This window comes from Pseudophryne corroboree, chromosome 8 (assembly GCF_028390025.1).
Source record: "Pseudophryne corroboree isolate aPseCor3 chromosome 8, aPseCor3.hap2, whole genome shotgun sequence".
Taxonomy (NCBI): domain Eukaryota; kingdom Metazoa; phylum Chordata; class Amphibia; order Anura; family Myobatrachidae; genus Pseudophryne; species Pseudophryne corroboree.
Window position 1 is genome coordinate 76,411,913 of NC_086451.1, and position 23,069 is coordinate 76,434,981.

The window sequence follows — 23,069 nt, forward strand, 5'->3', positions numbered from 1 at the left end:
AGACACCTGCTAACTAGGAAAGTTGGGGTCTCCGCTGCACATGCTGGAAAAGTACAAAAAGTTACTTTAAAAACTGATCTTGATCCAAGGTGATCTCAGCGCTGGAGAGGAACTTACATTTACATGATGCCAGTTTCTCCTCTATATCCTCTATGTCCATGTACTTTTCATCCGTGAGGAATTCCTACAGAGTGGGGGGAAAAAAAGAGTTGAGCTTAAAGTAGAATTAGACAAAAATACACTTGGAATTTGCATCCATTCATACACAGAGCAGAAATCTGTGATACTGACCTACTGTATGGCAACATTGTCAACTGACTGTCCTGATTCTTAGAGCTCATAAAGAACTGGGGCTATAGGAAGGTGGCTTTGGTGTCCCAGGAATGTTCACCGTTCTGCATGTAGTTTGGGTGCATCATGGATGTTTTGTCCCCATTTTACTTTTTCAAATGTTGATTGGTATGACTTACAGTTCTACTATGGGGTATATTCAATAAGATTCGGTCCATTCCGACATGCAGTTGTCGGAATGGACCCGACAACCCCTATTCAATAGACGGCCAAATCCGACTGTTGGATTTGGCCGTACCCGGGGTCTTGTCCTGCCGCTGCTGTCAGTGGCTGCCGGGTGCGCTGACAGCAGCGGCGGGGGGAACTGAATGGCTGCGAGGGGAGCTGGGCGGCTGCGCGCGGAGGTGGGAGCTTCCAGCGGCGGCCGGCGGAGGGTGATGTCTGTGGCGGCGGGGGGAGGCGCTGCAGAGAGAGAGGTGCCTGGCCGGGGACGGCCGTCAAGGTACCTCTCATCCCCGATCCCCGTAGCCCGCCGCACTGCTCCCCGTCTCCTCACCTCAATCCGACTTGTTTTCAAGCCAGATTGAGTTTGTCGGAAACTGGGTTAAACCTGTCGATTAGCGTGCATTCCGACAAGTCAGGTTTCCCGACTTGTCTAAATAAACGGGGCCCTAATGAATAGGTCGGAACCCCTTCCGACCTAAAACTTTTGGAAGCTGCCGTCTTAACGACAAGACGGCAGCTTCCGACAGTTATTGAATATAGCCCTATGTCTGTTTTTGAGAAGTGGGAGCTGCCATCATTCTCTCTCCTACAGGTCTATTTATTAAAGGGAAAGGAGTTGTTTCTCAGAGGAAAGCACAAGCTTTCACCAAAGACAGGGCTTCTCCCATCAAGCAAAGCCATATGGCTGGTAATAGCTATAGGTGGTTCTCAAGACTTTGGATGAAGCCTTCACCACAGCAGAATAACTACCCCCCCCCCCCCCCCCCAAGAAAAGGGGAGTGGCCTCATAGGAATGGGAGTGGCCTTATAGGAATGCCCCAGTTTTCATCAGTCTGGGGGCATGCCCAGAATTCCCCTAGTAAAGCCCCTGCTTCACCATGCAAAGTAATAGCAGAACAGGAAGCCTGCCCAATCGTCCAGTCCACTACGTATGTGTGAATCAAATTCAGCTGCTCTGGCAAATTTTGTCTTGTTAAATGGGACAAAACTACATATTCTATCACTGAGATAAACGTCATTAGAAAGCTTCATTAATACCAGCGGATAGTAAATAGACCACTTAAAGAGCCTGATTTTGAGTCAGCAATGTTGGGCGGATGCAGTGGAGCTATGGTTTTCATACGCACATACATCTGAGTTACGCTGCACATGCTTCCAGATTCTGTTCGCACAGTGGCCCTCATTCCGAGTTGATCGCTCGTTGACGTTTTTCGCAGCGTAGCGATCAGACTAAAAATCGGCTGTTCTGCGCATGCATATGGGCCACAATGCGCACGCGCACACACAAAACTTTGCAGTTTTACACAAGGCCGAACAACTGTTTTCTATCGCTTGAGTGAACGGTAAGTGATTGACAGGAAAGGGGCGTTTCTGGGTGGTAACTGACCGTTTTCCGGGAGTGTGCAAAAAAACGCAGGCATGTCAGCAGAATACGCAGGCGTGCCTGAAGAAACGGGGGAATGGCTGCCCGAACGCAGGGTGTGTTTGTGACGTCAAAACAGGAACTGAACTGTCTGCAGTGATCGCAAGGTAGGAGTACGTTTCGAGCTACTCTGAAACTGCATGAAAATATTTAATAGCAGACACGCTAACCTTTCGTTCGCACTTCTGCTAAGCTAAGATACACTCCCAGAGGGCGGCGGCTTAGCGTTTGCACTGCCGCTAAAAGCAGCTAGCGAGCGATCAACTCGGAATGAGGGCTAGTGTCACACTACAGATCGGTATCAGGTACAGGGGCATTCCTGGACAGTGACTGTCAGGCAACAGGGGTGTGTGTGGGGCGGGAGACAAGATGAGCACAGAAGGACGACCGTGTCTGCGTATGACTCAGGATCAGGCACAAAGTAATCAGTGCTGTACTGATTGCAGACATGCCTGTAATAACAAGTTGCCTAATTCTCATCATTGTGGAATCTAAACAGATACAGAAGGTAATACTATGTCTTGATCTGGGTGGAGTTTGGATGGACAGAGATGGAGTCATAAGAATGCGGCCATTCCACTGATTAGGAAATTGTGACATCAGCAAGGCACAGGGTGCCTCATGTCTCATGTTAAGGCATGAATGCCTCATTTCTTGTTGATATTGTTAATATCTACATATGTTGTTACTGCTTGCAACAACCCTTAGCCTCATCATTAGCTTAGAACCCCCTATATAAGAACCAAACACCCCTTCAATAACTATAAATACTGTAATTTATTTCTAAGGCACTACAATGTTTCCACAGGAGTTAAAATTAAAGTTTAAAGTTGAAGTATATGTAAAATACCAAACAGGAATTACATAGCAAAGCTCACTGTTTAATTTTATGTGCATGCTATGTCTTATGTGGTACATCTTTTTTTCCAGGAAACTTGCACTATGGCAAGGAGGTCATGCCAGGGGCTGGAGCGCCAAGTCTGCGTCTGAAATCACGCAGTTGTGCCTGTTGGGAGGAGCTGACTTACAAGGACTGGTGTAGATCGCGCCTAGTTGGTAGAATGCGTCACACCCATAAATGCAAATGAATTTAAAGTATTTCAGCTATGTTTGAAAAGCCAGATTACTGTGGCCCTCATTCCGAGTTGTTCGCTCGCAAGCTGCTTTTAGCAGCTTTACACACGCTAAGCCGCCGCCTACTGGGAGTGAATCTTAGCTTCTTAAAATTGCGAACGAAAGATTCTCAAAATTGCGATTACACACCTCTTAGCAGTTTCTGAGTAGCTTCAAACTTACTCGGCATCTGCGATCAGTTCAGTGCTTGTCGTTCCTGGTTTGACGTCACAAACACACCCAGCGTTCGCCCAGACACTCCTCTGTTTCTCCAGCCACTCCCGCGTTTTTCCCAGAAACGGTAGCGTTTTTTCACACACACCCATAAAACGGTCAGTTTCCGCCCAGAAACACCCACTTCCTGTCAATCACATTACGATCACCAGAACGAAGAAAAAAACGTGAGTAAAATACCTAACTGCATAGCAAATTTTCTTGGCGCAGTCGCACTGCGGACATTGCGCATGCGCATTCGCGACTAATCGCTCCGTTGCGAGAAAAAAATAACGAGCGAACAACTCGGAATGACCCCCTTAGTACAGAACACTTGTTTTACAACAATAACGTGTACTCTTTTTGGGGAGGGTATGTCTGCCCACATGTGCATTAAGGCCCTCATTCCGAGTTGATCGGTCGCAATGCGAATGTAGCAGAGTTACACACGCTAAGCCGCCGCCTACTGGGAGTGTATCTTAGCTTCTTAAAAGTGCGACCGAAGTAATCGCAATATTGCGATCACAAACCTCGTAGCAGTTTTGGAGTAGCTTCAGACTTACTCTGCCTGTGCGATCAGTTCAGTGCTTGTCGTTCCTGGTTGACGTCACAAACACACCCAGCGTTCGCCCAGGCACTCCCACCGTTTCTCCGGCCACTCCTGCGTTTTTTCCGGAAACGGTAGCGTTTTCAGCCACACGCCCCTGAAACGCCGTGTTTCCGCCCAGTAACACCCATTTCCTGTCAATCACATTACGATCGCCGGAGCGATGAAAAAGCCGTGAGTAAAATTACTTTCTACATAGCAAAGTTACTTGGCGCAGTCGCAGTGCGAACATTGCGCATGCGTACTAAGCGGATTTTCATTGCGATGCGATGAAAAATACCGAGCGAACAACTCGGAATGAGGGCCTATGCTCTGAGTAGTTGTATAGGTCCCACGGTTTTTCATCATGATGTGTCTCCCTACATAGTGTGGCAGCTAGGGGGCGGACCAGTGACGGCTGTTGCAGCGTATGAGTATGGCGGATTCTGCCCTCAGGTCATCCTCATCCCACCCCATGCACCAGCACTGATTGTACCACCCCTCCTTATGGTCTTGGTTACCTGCACGGGGAGGAAGCAACATTTACAGTTGTTTGCATTTGTTTTTTTATTTCAAATGCATTTTAGGATTACCTTTATGTTCCGCTCTGAATAAGGCAACACAGTATCAGGAACTCAGAGCCAAACGACAGGGATCGTTGGTGACATGGATAGTGCTAGGGGAGGAGTGAGAGGGTAGGGGGCCCTGCCTGTCAGAGCCTACTTTATTTGCAGATGTAATGACTGATACATTGATCAAGTTTTAATTACACACTTCTTAATGGCAAAGAAAAAAAAAAGCTTCTGACACCCACCGAGATGGATGGTAAATGATTATTTAAAAATAAATAAAAATACATGCACAATTTGTCATTGAAGGTCATTACGGGTAGAAAATGCACACATTGTTAGTTTTAAAATATCTTAGATACAGAACATAGGTGTTGGTAATCCGATGGTGAATTAAAGGAGACAGCACTTAAAAAGTGGTCCCTCTGAGGAAGTCCTCCCTTCTAGATGGCAGCAAGGTGGGAGGGTCTTTCCTTGGACCTCCTTAGTATCACTGTTGGAACCACTACATTTCCTTCAATCCTTAGCTACATTCAACTCCATTTATGCTTCCTGCATCTGCAATTCTCTGGCGAGTTTATAGGTATTAGTGTTCACTCTAGGAGTGGAAAGGGGCATGGCGCCGGACTCCGGGGCATATGTGCGCACGCGCGTCCGAAACGGGGGCGCGGCCACGCAAATTAGGGGGCGTAGCCACGCCTCCGTCATTTTAGGGGGCGGTGCGGCCCACAGACGCTACTATAGAGAGCGTCTGTGGCCGGCGACGTCACTGTTGGGGGCGTGCCCAGCACCTTCGTCGGTGCTGGGCTTCCCCCAGCTCTCTCCCAATGCGTGAATGGATGCCACGCGCATGCGCACGGCATCTATACACGCCGGGAGGGCTGGAAGGGGGCGGCTGTTCTAGCAGGGCGCCGCAAAAGGGGCAGGGCGGGTTTTGCCTGCTAAAAAACGGGCAGGGCGCGGCGCCCTGCTAAAACAGCCTAGAGTGAACACTAAGTATCATGGGATAACAATGAGGAAACCCAAGGCACAGAGGTGTGCCTTAGGGAACAGTTAACAGTTATTATCTGGTTAAAATGTAACGATGAATAATCTGTTTAAAAAAGGTTTTTAGTTCAGTATGTTCTGGACTCGTCTATTCTTCTCATAAGTGCTATCACAGCCCTCACCAGTGCAGGTATTGCAATCCTCATGCAGTGCTGGACGTAGTAAGCAGCTAGGGTGGTATTCATGTGACCGGCGGTCTGCTGACCGATAGTCACATAACCTCCTCCACCATCCCGCCGGCTCAGTATCCCGATGGTCGGCATGCCGACCAACAGGGACTATTTCCACTCGTGGGTGTCCATGACACCCATAGAGTGGGAATAGAACCCGTGGCGACCGCAGGTTGCCACCGAGCCCGCAAGGGGCTTGCTGCACTCGCCCCTCCCCGCCTGGATCCCGGCGTCGGTAAGCTGACCGGCGGTCAGGAGACCGCCGGTCAGCCATACTACACCCAGCAGCTATGTGGTTATTCACTAAGCTATGACCCGCACATTTCCTGTTTCTCTTGCAACATACTGACCATGACAGGTAATGGGGAAAGGGAGCAGAAGGACAACTAGCTCCAGACCCACCTTCCCCAGAATGCCACCAGAGGCAAGACATTTACCCTGCTTCGTGGCAGGAACATCCTTGTATGTACTACAGGTTGAGTATCCCTTATCCAAAATGCTTGGGACCAGAGGTATTTTGGATATCGGATTTTTCCGTATTTTGGAATAATTGCATACCATAATGAGATATCATGGTGATGGGACCTAAATCTAAGCACAGAATACATTTATGTTACATATACACCTTATACACACAGCCTGAAGGTAGTTTTAGCAAATATTTTTTTATAACTTTGTGCATTAAACAAAGTGTGTGTACATTCACACAAATCATTTATGTTTCATATACACCTTATACACACTGCCTGAAGGTCATTTAATACAATATTTTTAATAACTTTGTGTATTAAACAAAGTTTGTGTACATTGAGCCATCAGAAAACAAAGGTTTCACTATCTCACTCTCACTCAAAAAAGTCCGTATTTCGGGATATTCCGTATTTCGGAATATTTGGATATGGGATACTCAACTTGTATTTGTAATGGCAGGCATTTAAGCTATTTAAGCCCACTTTACTATAACCTTACTGGATGCTTTGCCTTGGAACACTCCAAGCCCTATGCTGCACCAGAAATCAATCCATATCTTGCACTGCTGAGATCTAAAAAGATAGAAACATGCTGTTGCTTGACTGCACCGGAACCTACGCTATGAATACCACAATCCCTATAAAAGGGAGATATAGAAAGGAACAATGTACTGAACATCTATGTTCACTGGTCATAGCGAGAATTATCTGATTTTCTGGGCTAATCCTGGTTCGTTAAATATAGTATATAAATAACTTGTTTAATGGGGGGGAAAAATACTTTAATACAAACATCATCACTGCTCAACAAAGTCAGAGGTTTTTTACTCAGTAGCCAACCAACGGCAATGCAGAACATATTGCCATGTGACGCTAACTTCAGGAACGTGCGGAGAGCTAAATAGCTCAGGAGGCACTGGCTAGCACCAGAGCCAGATTTACATGCAATATACTGTATAAGCCAAAGTGTACATGTGGGAATTATACACAGGTGCAGCAGTATAAACTCCTAGAAATTTGATGTGTTTTTATCAGAGATGTGCAGGAAAGTTAGCCAGGTGAGGCACTGCCTCACCTGCCATAGACTTTTTACTCCAGAGTTTTGGCTATAAAAATTATTATAATAATGCAAAGATATTTAAAACATATTCTTTGTATTCTTCATATACTTTATACAGTCAAAACTCTGGCACAAATGTTAGAATGACAGGAAAGGCTCTGCCTCACCTGCCTCACCGCACCGCACGTCACTGGCTAACTTGCGACAAAGTACAGAGAATCAGTTGTTGTTTATAGGAACCATCCTGACATCCTTACACATTATAGGGCGCTCTGGAGCCACAAGCGTATAACAAATTATGAAGGCGCTCAGAATGAGCCTCCGCTCCGAAGCAGAAGGCGTTAAGTACAATCAAAGTCTGGCGAAATACAAAAAGTAAGAAAGGTTTAAGGATTTTTGTAGGACTAAATCTTTTTTTTTTTTCCGTCTGTCATTTTGGCAAGATACTGGTTTAAAAAAAACTTCATAAATTGCGTTACAATGGTAAACATAGAAAAAAGGAAGTTGAACTTCTCTTTATTATAATATTACATTAAATATTGACTTTTCCCCTTCACAAGTTCTGTATTTTTACTTTTAAGCAAGTTAAGAAGATTCTCTGTATTTTATTTATTCTTCTTATAGTATATTGAACACCCTTTAATTGTTTAACTTTGGCATAAGGCGTAACATGCCAACCTGTGGCTGTTGGGCCACGCTAGGACTTGTAGTCCCATGATAGTTATTTGTATTGGAATGTGGCAACATTCTAATACAGAAAACATGACAATGGAACATATTCCTCAAAAAATCTATATCTGCATAACAAATGTGTAAGATCTGTCCTGTTTCCTCAATGCACGAGCAGTGGAAGCCTGGGTGTGCAACCCAACAGCTCCTACTGTGATAGTGACTTGGGGGTGGGGCCGTGATGGTGGAGCTGGGGAGGAGGAGCCAGGCAGGGCGGTGGCAAGCAGGGGAGGAAGGGGAGCGGGTGACAAAGACTGAGGTGACCCGGCATGTTATATTAGTATATAGTGTATATATAAATATTTAAATATAAATACGTTCTGTAAGTGCACTTAGTCATTGCAGTTGAGGTCATTTTATACCCAACAATAACATTTAGGAGCACGTTAGCAGTGGTTCCGAGAGGCAGGGGGAGAGGGTACAAATTACCCGGGCCTGGGCTGCTAGAGGGGCCCTGAGTCGCTAACCCCCTCCCCCCGGATACCTGTACTGCGGCACCATCTTCCCGGTGATATGTTCGGGAAGATGGTGCTGCACATAGAAAGCAAAGACTCTGGCACATCTTTGCTCTCTAGTGGCCGGCATCATCTTTCCAAATATCACTGGGAAGATGGCGCTGGCTGGGGAGGAGGGACCCACTTTCAGATCAAGTAAGGTAGGAAGCGGGTGCCCTCCCCCTACCTCCCTGTGTTAAAATGGTGCCCCCCTTGTTTGCGGCCCTGCAGTTAGTTTATTATTCACAAATTTTTAAACGTGACTTATTAAGTGGGTATAACCACGTCCACTTAATAAGCCACGCCCCAAAATCTTTACCGGGCCCCGAAATAGCTCTCAATGGCCCTGCACGTTAGGCTCTGTGTAGTTATAGTAGACTCTTACCTACTCGTATTGCTGTGAACTGCCAAAACTCTGCTACTTCGGTCCCGCTTCAATAAAGAAGCAGACTCCAGGTGGCCATAAGATAAGATTAGTTACTGTCTACTGCAAAGCTACAGTGAAAATCTATAAAACGTGCTGTATAGTTTATTACTCTAAAATACATATATAGGTTAATACACTCATATACCTTAACACCACATTAAATTCAAACAGCTGAAATAAACTTTCACATCCACCTCAATTCCCCAGTCTGTATGACAGAACTCAGCAAGCTGCCTAAAGTAATGTTAGCTTTTTACATTGCTGAAAAAAAATCTTTAGAACACTGGATTAAACAGGTAGTGTTTACTGCCGCAAGCTGATCAGTATAAGAAGCCTGTCAACAAATTCTTCATTGTGTGTATAAACATAAGACAGGCTTCCTGGTTTGAAGCTCACCTGCAGATCAGCTATAAAACATCTAGGAAATCACCTGACACAAGTTGCATTAAATGTGTTTTCCCACGTGTTTTATAGCTTGGTAGAGGTCTTACCCCAGAGTGGTGAGTGCAGTGGATCAATGGGGGTAATTCAGACCTGATCGCTAGGGTGCGTTTTTTGCAGCACTGCGATCAGATAGTCACCGCCTACAGGGGGATGGGTAAAGCTTGTGCAAGTGTGCGTTCACTTCTTTAGCTAGGCTGACTATATTAGCCCTTTAAACTGGGACACTCATGAATTACACAGGTTCTGTGGCTGGCTGACTTCAAGTTTGCATGTCACCTGGTTTTAATCAGCCACAGAACCTGTGTAATTCATGAGCGTTCCAGTTTAAATGGCTAATATGGTCATCCTACTTTAGCAGAGCTGCACAAACATCAATTTGTGCAATCTCTGCGCAGCCCAGGACTTACTCAGCCGCTGCAATGTATTCCTGGGGATCGTGGCCGGAGCTGACGTCAGACACCCTCCCTCCAAACGCCTGAGCACGCCTGCGTTTTTCCGGACACTCCTGCAAAACGGTCAGTTGACACCCACAAACGGCCACTTCCTGTCAATCACCTTGTGATCTCCCATGCAATCGTTTTTTCGCACCATCCAGTTGCTAGGCATCAATGCCCGGTACTGTTGTGCGACGCCCCGGCGCATTGTGGTGCATACGCATGCGCAGATCAGATCTGATCACCCGCTGTGCTAAAACGCACAGCAGCGATCAGATCTGAATTACCCCCAATACCTTCAAACTTAAGGCATTAAGTATATGATATATGGGAGTACTACGGTAAGTCACATTCAGTATGTTACACATTCTCAGTCTACTGCACCTAGATTACTATTGATATATGAGAGTACTACGGTAAATCAGACTCAGCCTACTGAGCCTAGATTACTATTGCTATATGGGAGTACTATGGTAAGTCAGACTCAGTAATAACACATTCTCAGCCTACTGAGCCTAGATTACTAATGATATATGGGAGTACTACAGCAAGTCAGACTCAGTGGGTGGTATTTAATTATTTTCACTCTTTTCTACACCCGTTCTGTTTCTGCTGACGTGCGTGATATAATAATTTCAGCTCGCGAGACCACCCAACCCGTTACGCAGCTAAACCTGATTACTATGGGCACGATATGCGCAATAACAGGGATCAATTTAGAAAGGAAATTGGGCGTGATAAATCACTTGAATACCGCCCAGTACGTAAATCATACTCACCCTATTACTAATGATATATGGGAGTACTACGGTAAGTCAGACTCAGTATGTAAAACATTCTCAGCCTACTAAACCTCGGTTACTATTGATATATATGAGAGAACTATGGTAAATCAGACTCTGTATGTAACACATTCTCAGCCTACTAAGCCTAGATTACTATTGATATATGGGAGTACTACAGTAAACAGACTCAGTGTGTAACACATTCTAAGCCTACTGAGCCTAGATCACTAATGACATATGGGAGTACTACGGTAAGTCAGACTCAGTATGTAACACATTCTCAGCCTACTAAACTTAGATTACTAAACAGATAAAGGTATGCAAACTTCTCAAGGGAATTTTAGACAAAGTTTTTCATCAAAATCCATTCCAGTATAATTAAACATTAATATAATTTGCAAAAGTTATGACTAAAGCATTAACTAAAATTAAACTAAAATGAAAACTGAGATCCACTGACTAAATCTTGACTAAAACGAAGCAAAAGAAAAAGACTAAGGGCCTCATTCCGAGTTGTTCGCTCGCTAGCAGTTTTTAGCAGCCGTGCAAACGCTATGCCGCCTCCCACTGGGAGTGTATGTTAGCTTAGCAGAAGTGCAAACGAAAGGGTCGCAGAGCGGCTACAAATTTTTTTTGTGCAGTGTCAGAGTAGCTTCAGACCTACTCAGCGCTTGCGATGACTTCAGACTGTTCAGTTCCTGTTTTGACGTCACGAACACGCCCTTCGTTCGCCCAGCCACGCCTGCGTTTTTTCGAATACTCCCTGAAAACGGTCAGTTGACACCCAGAAACGCCCTCTTCCTGTCAAACACTCTGCTAGACCTAGTGTGAAACTACATCGTTCGTTGTAATAGTATGACATACGCATATGTGCTGTTTTTTTGCCTGATCGCAGCGCAGCGAACAAAATCTGCTAGCGAACAACTCGGAATGACCCCCTAAAATGTGACTTTAAACCACCTACAATTTTAAGTAAAACTAAATTAAAAATCCTTGTCAAAATTAACACTGCCTTTAGTGATGTATGTTTTCCCAGGTGCACAGTTACTTGCTTTTTTCTGCTTTACTTCCAAATCAGAATCAGGCCCTAAGTTATAAATATGATGGAAACCAACTGAAAATCTTGCGACAGGTGCTCTTTAAAATCTGTTATTTTCCCCCCATTTTTTATACAATGTTGCTGATGAAACTACTTTGTGCTGCACACTGATGAAGAGCATTAATGTAGGATGTCCTTTGAAGCTGTCTCCTCTAATAGTCTCCCTTTAATCAGCAGCAAAAGCAGCAACAAACAGTCTGTTAGTCCATCTGAAGAGGAAATGCACCAACATTGTGTGCTATTCGGAGGATTTTGTTTATCAATGCCGATAATGAGACTGGAAATGCATATTTAAGGTTGTATACAGCTTTTCTATAACTCTTGGTGAGTAGGCGTACAGTAGCTTGGTGGATACAGTTAGCGTGGATGGGGTTAATAGGCAAAGACATATGAAAGAGACCTCATTGTCTTCCCATCCTCTGCCTGCATACATTTACACACTCCCAGCGGTCTCTCTCACTGACACTGCCAGGCTCATTGTACTCTCCAGTTGCTATTCACAGCCTCTATTCTCTAAACTCATTCTTGAGTCCACGTAGCTACTGGCGGGGGTCTACACCAAGGCTGTGGGAATACCAGGATGTCCTCAGATCTGTGCACAAACATGCCAAAACTTGTAGCCCCCTCCTGTCCATGGCACCAGAGAAAAGTGACCTGGGACTGTTATAAGCCACTGGGGGAGACTTATCAAAGCACGAAGAGAGATAATTGGAGAGAGATTAAGGGGGTAATTCAGAGTTGATCGCAGCAGCAAATTTGTTAGCAGTTGGGCAAAACCATGTGCACTGCAGGGGATCCGGTCTGAAGATCGACAGTATCTAGGTCGACAATGTTTAGGTCAACCACTATAGGTCGACAGTCACTAGGTCGACATGGATGGAAGGTCGTCAGGGTTTCTAGGTCGACATGTGCTAGGTCGACAGGTCTAAAGGTCGACATGACTTTTTCAAACATTTTTTCTTTTTTCAAATTTTTTCATACTTAACGATCCACGTGGACTACGATTGGAACGGTAAAGTGTGCCGAGCGAAGCGAAGGCACCATGCCCGAAGCATGGCGAGCGAAGCGAGCCATGCGAGGGGACGCGGTGCACTAATTTGGGATCCCGGTCACTCTACGAAGAAAACGACACAAAACCCCCCAAAAAACCTAATGTCGACCTTTAGACCTGTCGACCTAGCACATGTCGACCTAGAAACCCTGACGACCTTCCATCCATGTCGACCTAGTGACTGTCGACCTATAGTGGTCGACCTAAACATTGTCGACCTAGATACTGTCGATTTGATAAACCACACCCGCACTGCAGGTGTGGCAGATATAACATGTGCAGAGAGAGTTAGATTTGGGTGGGTTATTTTGTTTCTGTGCAGGGTAAATACTGGCTGCTTTATGTTTACACTACAATTTATATTTCAGTTTGAACACACCCCACCCAAATCTAACTCTCTCTGCACATGTTACATCTGCCCCCCCCCCCCTGCAGTGCACATGGTTTTGCCCAACTGCTAACAAATTTTCTGCTGCAATCAACTCTGAATTAGGCCCTAAGTACCAATCAGCTCCTACTTGTCATTTTTCAAGCACTGCATGTAAACTGACCGCTATAAGCTGATTGGTTAGTACTTTGTCTCTTCTTTATCTCTCTCCAAGCTTTAATTAATCTCCCCAAATGTGTCTTGTTGGCCTGTATACAAATAATGGGTAGAACCGCCCACTAACCAGACCTATCAGAGAAAGATATTTGGCACAGCTACAGTATATTCACATACTTCATTCTAATAAGTCCTACTTTAACACTTTCTTTACCAAGAGATGCTGCATTACAGTCTGCCTTCTCCAGACACTACAGTGTTTCTGAGGTCATATGAGGACCCTATACAGTTCATGTCAGTCCATCAGCCATGATCTCTTGTAGGATAATCATGATTATACTTTGGGGGGGAATACTGATACAGGGCTGTTGGCATGGGCCAGAGTGATCCAGCAATCAGACGAGCAGCAATATAAATTGACCGCTTACACCTGAGTATCAGAAGAGAGATCTGTCAGTGTACCACTGCTGAGTCACCTGCAAGAACCAGAGAAGTCCATAGGGCATTTACCAACTTGCTCCCTGTTTCTCTGTGCCAATATACTTTTAAGGACCAGAGCAGTCCATGGGACCTTTACGCCTTTGCCCCATCTTTCTCTCAGTGCCAATTCACTTGTAAGGACTAGAGCAGTCCAGAGGGCACTTACTGTATGTTCTAGCCCCCTCGTGCTCAAGATTTGCCAAGATTCTAGAATGTGACAAACATGATGCTAACCTGATGATTTTCAATACAGTGTTACTGCTATACAAGACGTATGAGTTCTGACCTCCATGTTGTACTACCCCATGTACCATTTGAATAGTACTTCTCCAAATTATTTCTATTATATTAATGTATTTTTGAAGCTAGTTCGCCAAGAACTACTCCTGGGTTTTCCCATGGAGGTGACCACACTGCTAGCTGACCTTCATGTCATCAGGGGCTATTATTACAAGATCACTTTTCCCCGATGTTGCTGAATCATTTGCAAAAAGTTATACGTAGAACAGATGTAATGACACCATTGAATAAATTAAATAAAATAGAACTGATTCCTGTTTTACTCTGCACCATGGAGAAGGTGTAAGTGCTGTTACCAGTGACGACATCCGCTCTAGGGCCAGGAGGTCTGACATTGGTGTGATAAATAACATTGCATGATTATGGGCCTAGGGGGTAATTCCGACCTGATCGCTGCTGTGCATTTTCGCACAGTGGGCGATCAGCCACAAACTGCGCATGCGTATGCACTGCAATGCACAGGCGCGTCGCACAGGTACAAAGCGGATCGCCGCACAGCGATGGGTTTGTGCGACGGATCCGTTCGTACAGGCGATCAGAAGGAGATTGACACGAAGAAGGCGTTTGTGGGTGTCAACTGACCGTTTTCTGGGAGTGTCTGGAAAAACGCAGGCGTGTCTATGCGTTAGCAGGGAAGGTTCCTGACATCAATTCCGGTCCTGAACAGGCTGATGTGATCGCAGTGGCTGAGTAAGTCCTGGGCTGCGCAGAGACGGCACAAAATCAGTTTTTGCAGCTCTGCTACACATGCGATCACACACTTGCACAGCTAAAATACATTCCCCCTGTAGGCGGTGACTATCTGTTCGCAGCAGTGCAAAAATCGCTTGCTAGCGATCAGGTCTGAATTACCCCCTGTATACAGGAGGATAGTTGCAAAGGATTTACGATCGATTAAGCTTCCTGGAATTGCATCCACATTACATGCGACTTAGGGGCAGATGTATTAAGCCTGGAGAAGTGATAAAGCAGTGATAAGTGCAAAGTGATAATTAGGGTGGCCAATCCCGGGATCTGAGGCCAAAAATGCCGGGATTTGAATCCCGGGATTGGAGCCTCCAATCCCGGGATTCATGGGCTTAAACGGCGCATGTGCATTGGGGTTTTTTTTTTTGTCCGGGCAGTGCTGCTGAGCACTAGCGCTCGGCTCAGCCTCAGCCGCTGCCCGGCCCTGGCTGTGCGTGGCGTGCACATCCCCACAACTTCCTTCCGGCGGCCCGCTGCATCTACTCTTCAGCTGCCTTCTAGCCCGCCTGATAAATGGAGGAGGCCGGCCCCGGCTGCCCGGCTGTGCGCGGCGTGACGTCAGTGATGTCACGCCGCGCATCCGCACACCTTCCCTCCGGCAGCCCGCCGCATCTGTTCTGCATCGTGGCTGCCCTCCAGCCTGCCTTCTTTGATCTTAAATGGAGGAGGACGCCGCCAGACTGCTCCAGCCTGCCTCTGGACAGCTTTACTGTAGTGAGTATGTTATTATTATTATTATTTTTTAATCTAAACTTGAAATGGGTGGGGCTGGGGTGGGAGAAAAATTGAATCACAGTTCAATCCCGGGAATCCCGGGATTGAGCATTTTTCAATCCCGATTCCCGGGATTTAAAAAAATGCATCGGGATTGGCCTCCATAGTGATAATGCACCAGCCAGTCAGCTACTGTCAATCTACATATTGGCTGGTAAGTTATCACCTTGCACTTATCACTTCTTTATCCCTTCTCCAGGCTTAATACATCTGCCCCCACGAATCAGGACCTTTTACATACAATAGACCTACAGATTCCGACAATCTCATAAAACTATTAAACAGAACCTAAAATGGCTGATAACATGAAACATGAGCCGGAAGATTATATACAGTGTCACACATTGTCATTGTATGCCTTATTATGTGTGGATTTATCTGCCATGAAACTTGAATTCACGTAAACATTGATGATGGATATATAATTGTTTCGTAAAAAGGAAAAAAAAAAAGGAAACAACATCAATGAATCTGATACGATTGTCATATTGGGACTAGGTCTATAAATAATAGCCTATCCTTCAATCAGAACGACAGAGCTCTCTCAACAGTGGTGAAAATAGGATCCATCCAACCTTTCCGTATAAGTGGGAGATTGGCACAGACCTGGGCCTTTCAGATTACCAGATTGTTTGGTAATAGAATCCGCTCAATAGGTCAGAGCCCACAGATAAGGTTAATATTCTATCTCAGTAACGCGGATATATATTAGGTTGGCTCTGCGATAAAATACAGAGGTGTAAATAGTAAGAGGATAACCTCAGACCCCAGATAAGCATCAGGTTGGGACTGGAATAATATTCCCTCATCCAGTAATCCGCCGCAGTCAGGAGGGCTCTTATTATCCTTATAAGGACCCTGCTGCTTGTACCCCTGGGACTCTGCTCCTTGCCTCCAGCTGGTATGCCAAATATGCAGACTTTCAGAAGCTTTGTCTGCCTGTGTTTTAAAGGAATATCCCCTTCTTACATGATGTGATGATGTCATTCTCCTAAAGCGTTAATCAGACGCTCACCTGTAACCGTAGGGATTTAAATAGAGCCGTCCAAACTGTAATAGCGCCAGTTTTCAGGTGAAATGTTTCCAGTTTCAATTCTTGACTCGGCTGGACAAGGAAGCATGCATCACACAGTGTACTGCACTGCTGTTATCTATTTGCTGGTTACTGCATAAGCTAATTGCGGCCTGCAGTTGTATAGCACTCAGGGACTAGTGTGACAGGCCTTGTTAGCAGGTGGGCAATAGTAACACCCTTCCCAACTGTCCAGATTTAAGGAGGACAGTGCAGATTTGAGGAGACTGCTTCACTGTCCTGACAGTCATATACTTCCCAGTTGTCTCAGATTTGGTGGGAAAGTCACGATTTGCGTACCTCAAAAAGGGACAGCGTCTCACACAAAAGCAGTTGTTGCAGGTCAGACTGGGACAGGGTTTAGGCAGATTGGACCCTTAGTCCCGACCAGAGCCGTCCCTAACCAATATGATGCCCCAGGCAAGATTTTGGCTGGTGCCCCCTAGCACCACCGCTTGTTCCACCTTTGACCCTGCACCCCTTTCCCAGCACCATCACCCCTCACCCATAGCAGTCCTCAGTTTGGTGTTCCTGCCCCCCATATTTTAAATAAGAACAGTGCGCACATTTGGCGCACAGACCCCAAAAAGGGTGTGTTCTTGCTAGGAAGGGGCATGGCCACACAATAGTCCCCCCAATTCAAATTATGCCACACAGTAGTGCAACTTTATTCACATTTTATCATGTGATAGTGTCCCCAAGTCACGTTACATCACACAGTAGAGTACCACTTTACCTTATATATATTACTCCTCACAGTAGTGTCCCTTATTCACATTACATCACATTGAATTGCTCCTTACACCACACCATATTGCTCTTTATTTACATTAGACCACACAGTAGTGCCCTTTCTATACGTTACGCCACACATTAGAGCACCTTATACACATAATGCCACACATTAGTAATGCATTTATACACATAATACCACACATTAATGCCCCTTACACATATGACACACATTATTAATGTCCTTATAAACATAATGCACCTTACACATTATGCCAACCTTTATTAATGCTCTTATAAACATAATGTTCCTTACTCATATGTCGCACATTATTAATGCCCTTATACACATAATGACACACATAATGTCTCTTTCACATATGCCGCAAATTATTAATGTCCTTATACACATAATGACACACATAATGTCTCTTTCACATATGCCGCACATTATTAATGCCCTTATACACATAATGACACACATAATGTCTCTTTCACAAACGCTGCACATTATTAGTGCACTTATACACATAATGACACACATAGTGCCCCTTACACATATGCCGCACATTATTAATGCCCTTATACACATAATGCACACATAATGTCTCTTTCACAAACGCCGCACATTATTAGTGCACTTATACACATAATGACACACATAATGCCCCTTACACATATGCCAAACATTTATTGCACAACCAACCCACCCACACACCACTCACACAGCCGCTAACACTGTGTCCTCTGCCTCTGCTTGGATACAGATGTGTCCTCATACATCTTGACTCAATACTCCATGCAGCAGGAGATGCCTGGTGTGAGTCAGCTGGCAGCTCTGCTAACGTTGGGCGCCTTTTTTGACGAAAATGTGTCTATTTGCATTACTATGTGGCCAGGATGCACAGTGATTTCCATGAATACACTGTAACATAGCATTTCATATGCAGATACAGCCACAGTCACACACAGAATATAGGCATGCCGCATATCATTTTAATCAGCAGAAGCTGCTTGTGCCCCTAGGCATACCAAATGCCCAAGGCATTTGCCTAGTTTGCCTATGCCTAGGGCCGGCTCTGGTCCCGACTGATAACAGCGTTAGGAAGTGTGTCGAGCACTGTAATGCAGGGGTCAATTTAGGGGAGCGATGTGGAGCCAGGGGAGGGCTAGCAGTCCAGAGCAACTCCTGCGCCATGTAGTCAATATCCAAACATACACCGCCTACAGCTTTTTGCACATTGGGAGATATGCAGTAAGAACTTGTAGCCTACACATAGCTGCTAATAAAGTATCAGCAATGCATCGGGGATGTTCAACATGAAAAAATTTGAGGTTGTGAATGTTCTCTCGGCCCTCACGGTCTTTGGACATGAGGCTTAATCAAATCAATTTAATGCAAATTTCACATAATCATAGCCCCATAAATTCTCCAAATCATGCCCAGATCTACTACAACCACGCCCATTTCCAACCTAAGCACACCCACATGGTTGTGAGACTACCCCCCTTTCAGGACCTGCAAATTGTGAGTGTCCCACATAAATACGAACTTTTACAAGGGCTTTGTAATAGGGAATGTCCTTTTTTGGTGCAGGTTGTACCAACAGAAAAGAGTCAATGCCACTTCTTATAAAAGGCAAATGTATTTCAAAATTTGTAGCATTTGGTTCAAACACCCCACAGGTGGCGGGAAAGGCATATGGAAGAAAAATAAGGCATAAGGCATACGGAAAGGAAAAGCACAAAGCGGTTACGCGTTTCATGGCTACGATGCCGACTCCTTCAGACTTGTTTATGATTATTTTTCCCAAGTAATGTCCTTTATGGAGCGCTGTGAGATCTTATAGCGCAGTGAAGGGGAGCTGTGAGATCTGAGCAGCAGCATTCTGTTCTCTTAGTGCCTAAGCGGCATATGTATGAAAGCGTGAAGAGAGATAAAGTGGAGAGAGATAAAGCACCAAACAATCAGCTCTTAACTCACTTCACAGACTGTGTTTGCCTCAGAAGATCTCAGTACAATAGAGCACCTTAGGGACATTGGCATATCAATACTGGGTGCAAGGTGTGCATTGCAGTAGCAGAAATCACCAGAAAATGGAGCGGCAGCCATTTTCCCAGAGACTGGCGCAGTAGAGAAGTCACCGGGAACATGGTGCCTGCATGTGTCTATAGGGGATCCGTTCAATTTGCCGGCTGTCTGGATCCCGGCGGTCAGGATACCGACACCGAAATCCCGACAGCCTACAATGCCTGCAGCCGGAATCCTGTCAAAACAGGACTATTCCCACTCGAGCCCGCCGCGGGATATTGACAGCCTGCATCCAGCCTGCTGCTAAATCATACCGATCGCGTCTATAGATTGGTAGATAAGATCGGAGAAGATGGATGAACGATGCAACTGCAAAGATACAAAATAACACATTTCCATTTTAATTCTTAGCAGATGACAGAAATACATCTGTTCGGCAGAACTCTTGATTTATTTGCCACTGTATTATGCAATCTTCTATGAGGCAGAGCAAAGAAAAGGTCAGTATATTTTATTATATATCTGCGTATAATACTGCATAATGAATAAGCCTAACAGTGACAAGAAGATGAAATATATAAGGAAAGATTCAGTGGCTGACGGGTGAACTGCAGATAAGCTGTAAACTGATCACATCTTTACTTTGCTCATTCAAACACAGCGGCAACTGCACCAGACGCACGCCAGACATAGTAATGTCTATGCGCCAGAGGTAGTACTGTCTATGCGCAAGACGTAGTACTGTGTATAGCAGAGAAGTGGTGCAAAGCCAACCTGACATCTTTGCAGTAATGAAAACACGCACTTAGGGAGTCATTCAACTTGGATCGCTATTGATACAGAAATTGTGATTTTCTGCTTCTGCTAAAATACGCATGTGAAGAGCCACACAGAACTGTAAAATACACCCACCGATGCATTCGCATAATTGCAGTACCATCAACAATTCCGCTTGACACATGTATACACAGGATATACCCGGCTGCAGTAACAGCAGTGCCATGTTTTTAATCGCAGCAATCGCAGTTAATGTCAGATGCACGCCCCGAAATGGGCCATGACACACCTGTGATTTTTCAACCACTCCCCGTAAACACCATGTAAATTCCCACAAATGGACACTTCCTGGCAATCGCTATGCAATCGCAGATTGCTGTACCTGTGATCACATTGCGTTCGCATTTTGTCCTTTGCACTGCGTGAAGCGGGATCCGGATTGAAAGTCGACAGTAACTAGGTCGACAATGTCTAGGTCGACCACTATTGGTCGACAGTAACTAGGTCGACAGGGTGTCTAGGTCGTCAGGGTCTTTAGGTCGACATGTTCTAGGTCGACAGGTCAAAAGATCGACATGAGTTTTTCACAATTTTTTTCTTTTTTTTAACCTTTTCATACTTAACGATCCACGTGGACTACGATTGGAACGGTAATCTGTGCCGAGCGAAGCAGTAGCGGAGCGAAGGCACCATGCCCGAAGCATGGCGAGCGAACGCGGTGCACTAATTGGAGTTCCCGGTCACTCTACGAAGAAAACAACACCAAAATAACATTTGACCTAGAACATGTCGACCTAAAGACCCTGTCGACCTAGACACCCTGTCGACCTAGCTAATGTCGACCAATAGTGGTCGACCTAGACATTGTCGACCTAGTTACTGTCGACTTTCAATACCACACCCGCGCGAAGCGGCCACAGCACATGCGCATTTGTCCGATAATCTGGCGCCTTGCGATTTTGCTAAATTGCAACTGAAGCTGAATAAGGCCCTTATAAACCAGAATCAATCTGATGGAGGAATATATTTCTATCTCAGGTCCCGACATCAGTCTTTTTCCTTTCAGGATTTGAAAAAAGCTCCCATATTGTCTTCAAGGACCAAGGAAGGAAATTTGCCTCTCACCTCAGAAGAGTCTGTAACTGCACTATAGAAGCAGGAGTGGGCTGGGCTACTAGTCAGGGGTCTGACCTATGTGGAATTTATATCTGGTTACGGTTATCATTCAGGGTGCTGGGGGAAACAAATGCCTTTTTTTTTTTTTTAACCCCTTTTGAACACATTTGGACTGTATCCTGGATGGCATATGCAGCCACTTCATTTACACTCTCCAGTAAATAAACCTCTCATTTTTTTTCAGCCAGCTTCTTGAGTGAAATGGGCGATGCAGATAATGTGATTCCCACTGAATCTCATCGTCATCCCTGGGGGCATTTTATGTATAGCGGTGGCAGCCATGATGGTGGGAACAGGGCTACACTGTTGTGATTGTGGCATTGGGCACCCTCACACTGCCCAGATAGCTGTGTCATGCCCCGCACCCTACTGGAGGGAACATCCAAAAACTCGTCAAGAATGATGCAGTCCCTATTGGTCACTACATTCCTTATGGCCGCGATGGGTTCAGTGAGAAAAGCCCCATATCAAACAAAAACATCCACTTTCTCCATCTTATCACCATATAATAAATCAGTCCCTGTGTTCTGTACTTAAAACGGCTTTAAAGCAGGGTCTACTGCTCAAAGCCCTGTCTTGTGTTCTTTGCCCCAGGCTAAAATTTGCTAGCCAGCCCCTGTATAGACATCATAGGCAGGGTATTGTTTCAAGCACCCTGCATGCCAAATACAGGTGCCTCCATGGCACCAAAGACACTGCCTCCTAGCCCCTGCACCCTGGGTGGCGGCACCTGTCACACACCCCTGGTTATGGCCCTATTATTAACCCTTACTGTACTCCGCCTATTCTAGCTCATCACTGTCTGCTTCCGTTTCCAATAGCTGTGAAGAGGAGTGTAGTGACTGAATAGGAACAGAGAGGGTTAAACATCTGAGGCTGGGAATGGCATTGTGCGTATCAGGTGATAGAACTATCCAATAAGGATACAGGAATTGAGGGGGTAGTTCATGCATAAGGGCTAGATGGAGGCAGAGGCAGACTCTTTGGGGGAGATTCAAATGTTTGAAAAGTTGGTTGAGTGTTTTTTCCTGTCTATTAGATAGGAAAAAACAGACTCCCAACTGATTTTTCACACATTTGAATCTCCCCCTTTTTTTTCTTGTTTTCCCGCCCTCCCTCCCCTATTTTGTTGCATGGGTAGCTTTTGAGTTAGCTGTTTTGGCGGGAAAGAACGGCAGGTTACCTGTTTTAGGTCATATATAGATTGTTTGATGATTGATTCATAGTTGTTTGGTGCGCTCAACTTCGTTGACTTTGTATAATGGCTGAACTACCTAAACGGGGGCAGCGACATCACCCGGACGGATAGTCATGGTAGAAGATTGAGTGGATACCGCTTTGTTGTTAGTTTGTTTGGTGAGGATGTTGCAGTTTTGCAGATTGGGGTATGAGTCTTTCTTTGTCACCATTATCTAATCCCTTTCTTTACAGCTAGTTAAAGTTTATAGTTATTTAAATAAATCAGCTCACATTTCTCTGCCAAACCTAAGTCTCGGTATCGTTATTTCATTTTAGGGTAAAGTGTTTGTGTTATGATTTATGCACAAGGTCATTCATCAGCCGTTAGGATGTTTATTACTCAGCAAAATACTATGCAAGAAATAACCCGAATGCTCATATTGATTACTGACCTGAGAACAGCTAACCTCCCTGTCCTGCAGTGTATGGTCAGCTTTAGGGAGGTAAAGACTCAGTTGCAGCCCACACTAGGCATCATAGTTTACAGTTTAGATTATATTGCAGAAATCATTAGTATATTGTGTGACCTTGGTTAAAACTGGGGATAAGGGAGTGCAGTACAAATT

General features: G+C 45.2%; 1 protein-coding gene across 1 annotated transcript in view; it reads right to left on the minus strand.

Moving 5' to 3' along the window:
• Window positions 1-23,069, minus strand: part of AIF1L (allograft inflammatory factor 1 like) — a 116,558-nt gene that overhangs the window by 71,500 nt on the left and 21,989 nt on the right. The window contains exon 3 of the mRNA XM_063936702.1: window positions 118-184. Coding sequence (XP_063792772.1) covers window positions 118-184 — 67 coding nt within the window. The remainder of the gene's footprint in view (window positions 1-117; window positions 185-23,069) is intronic.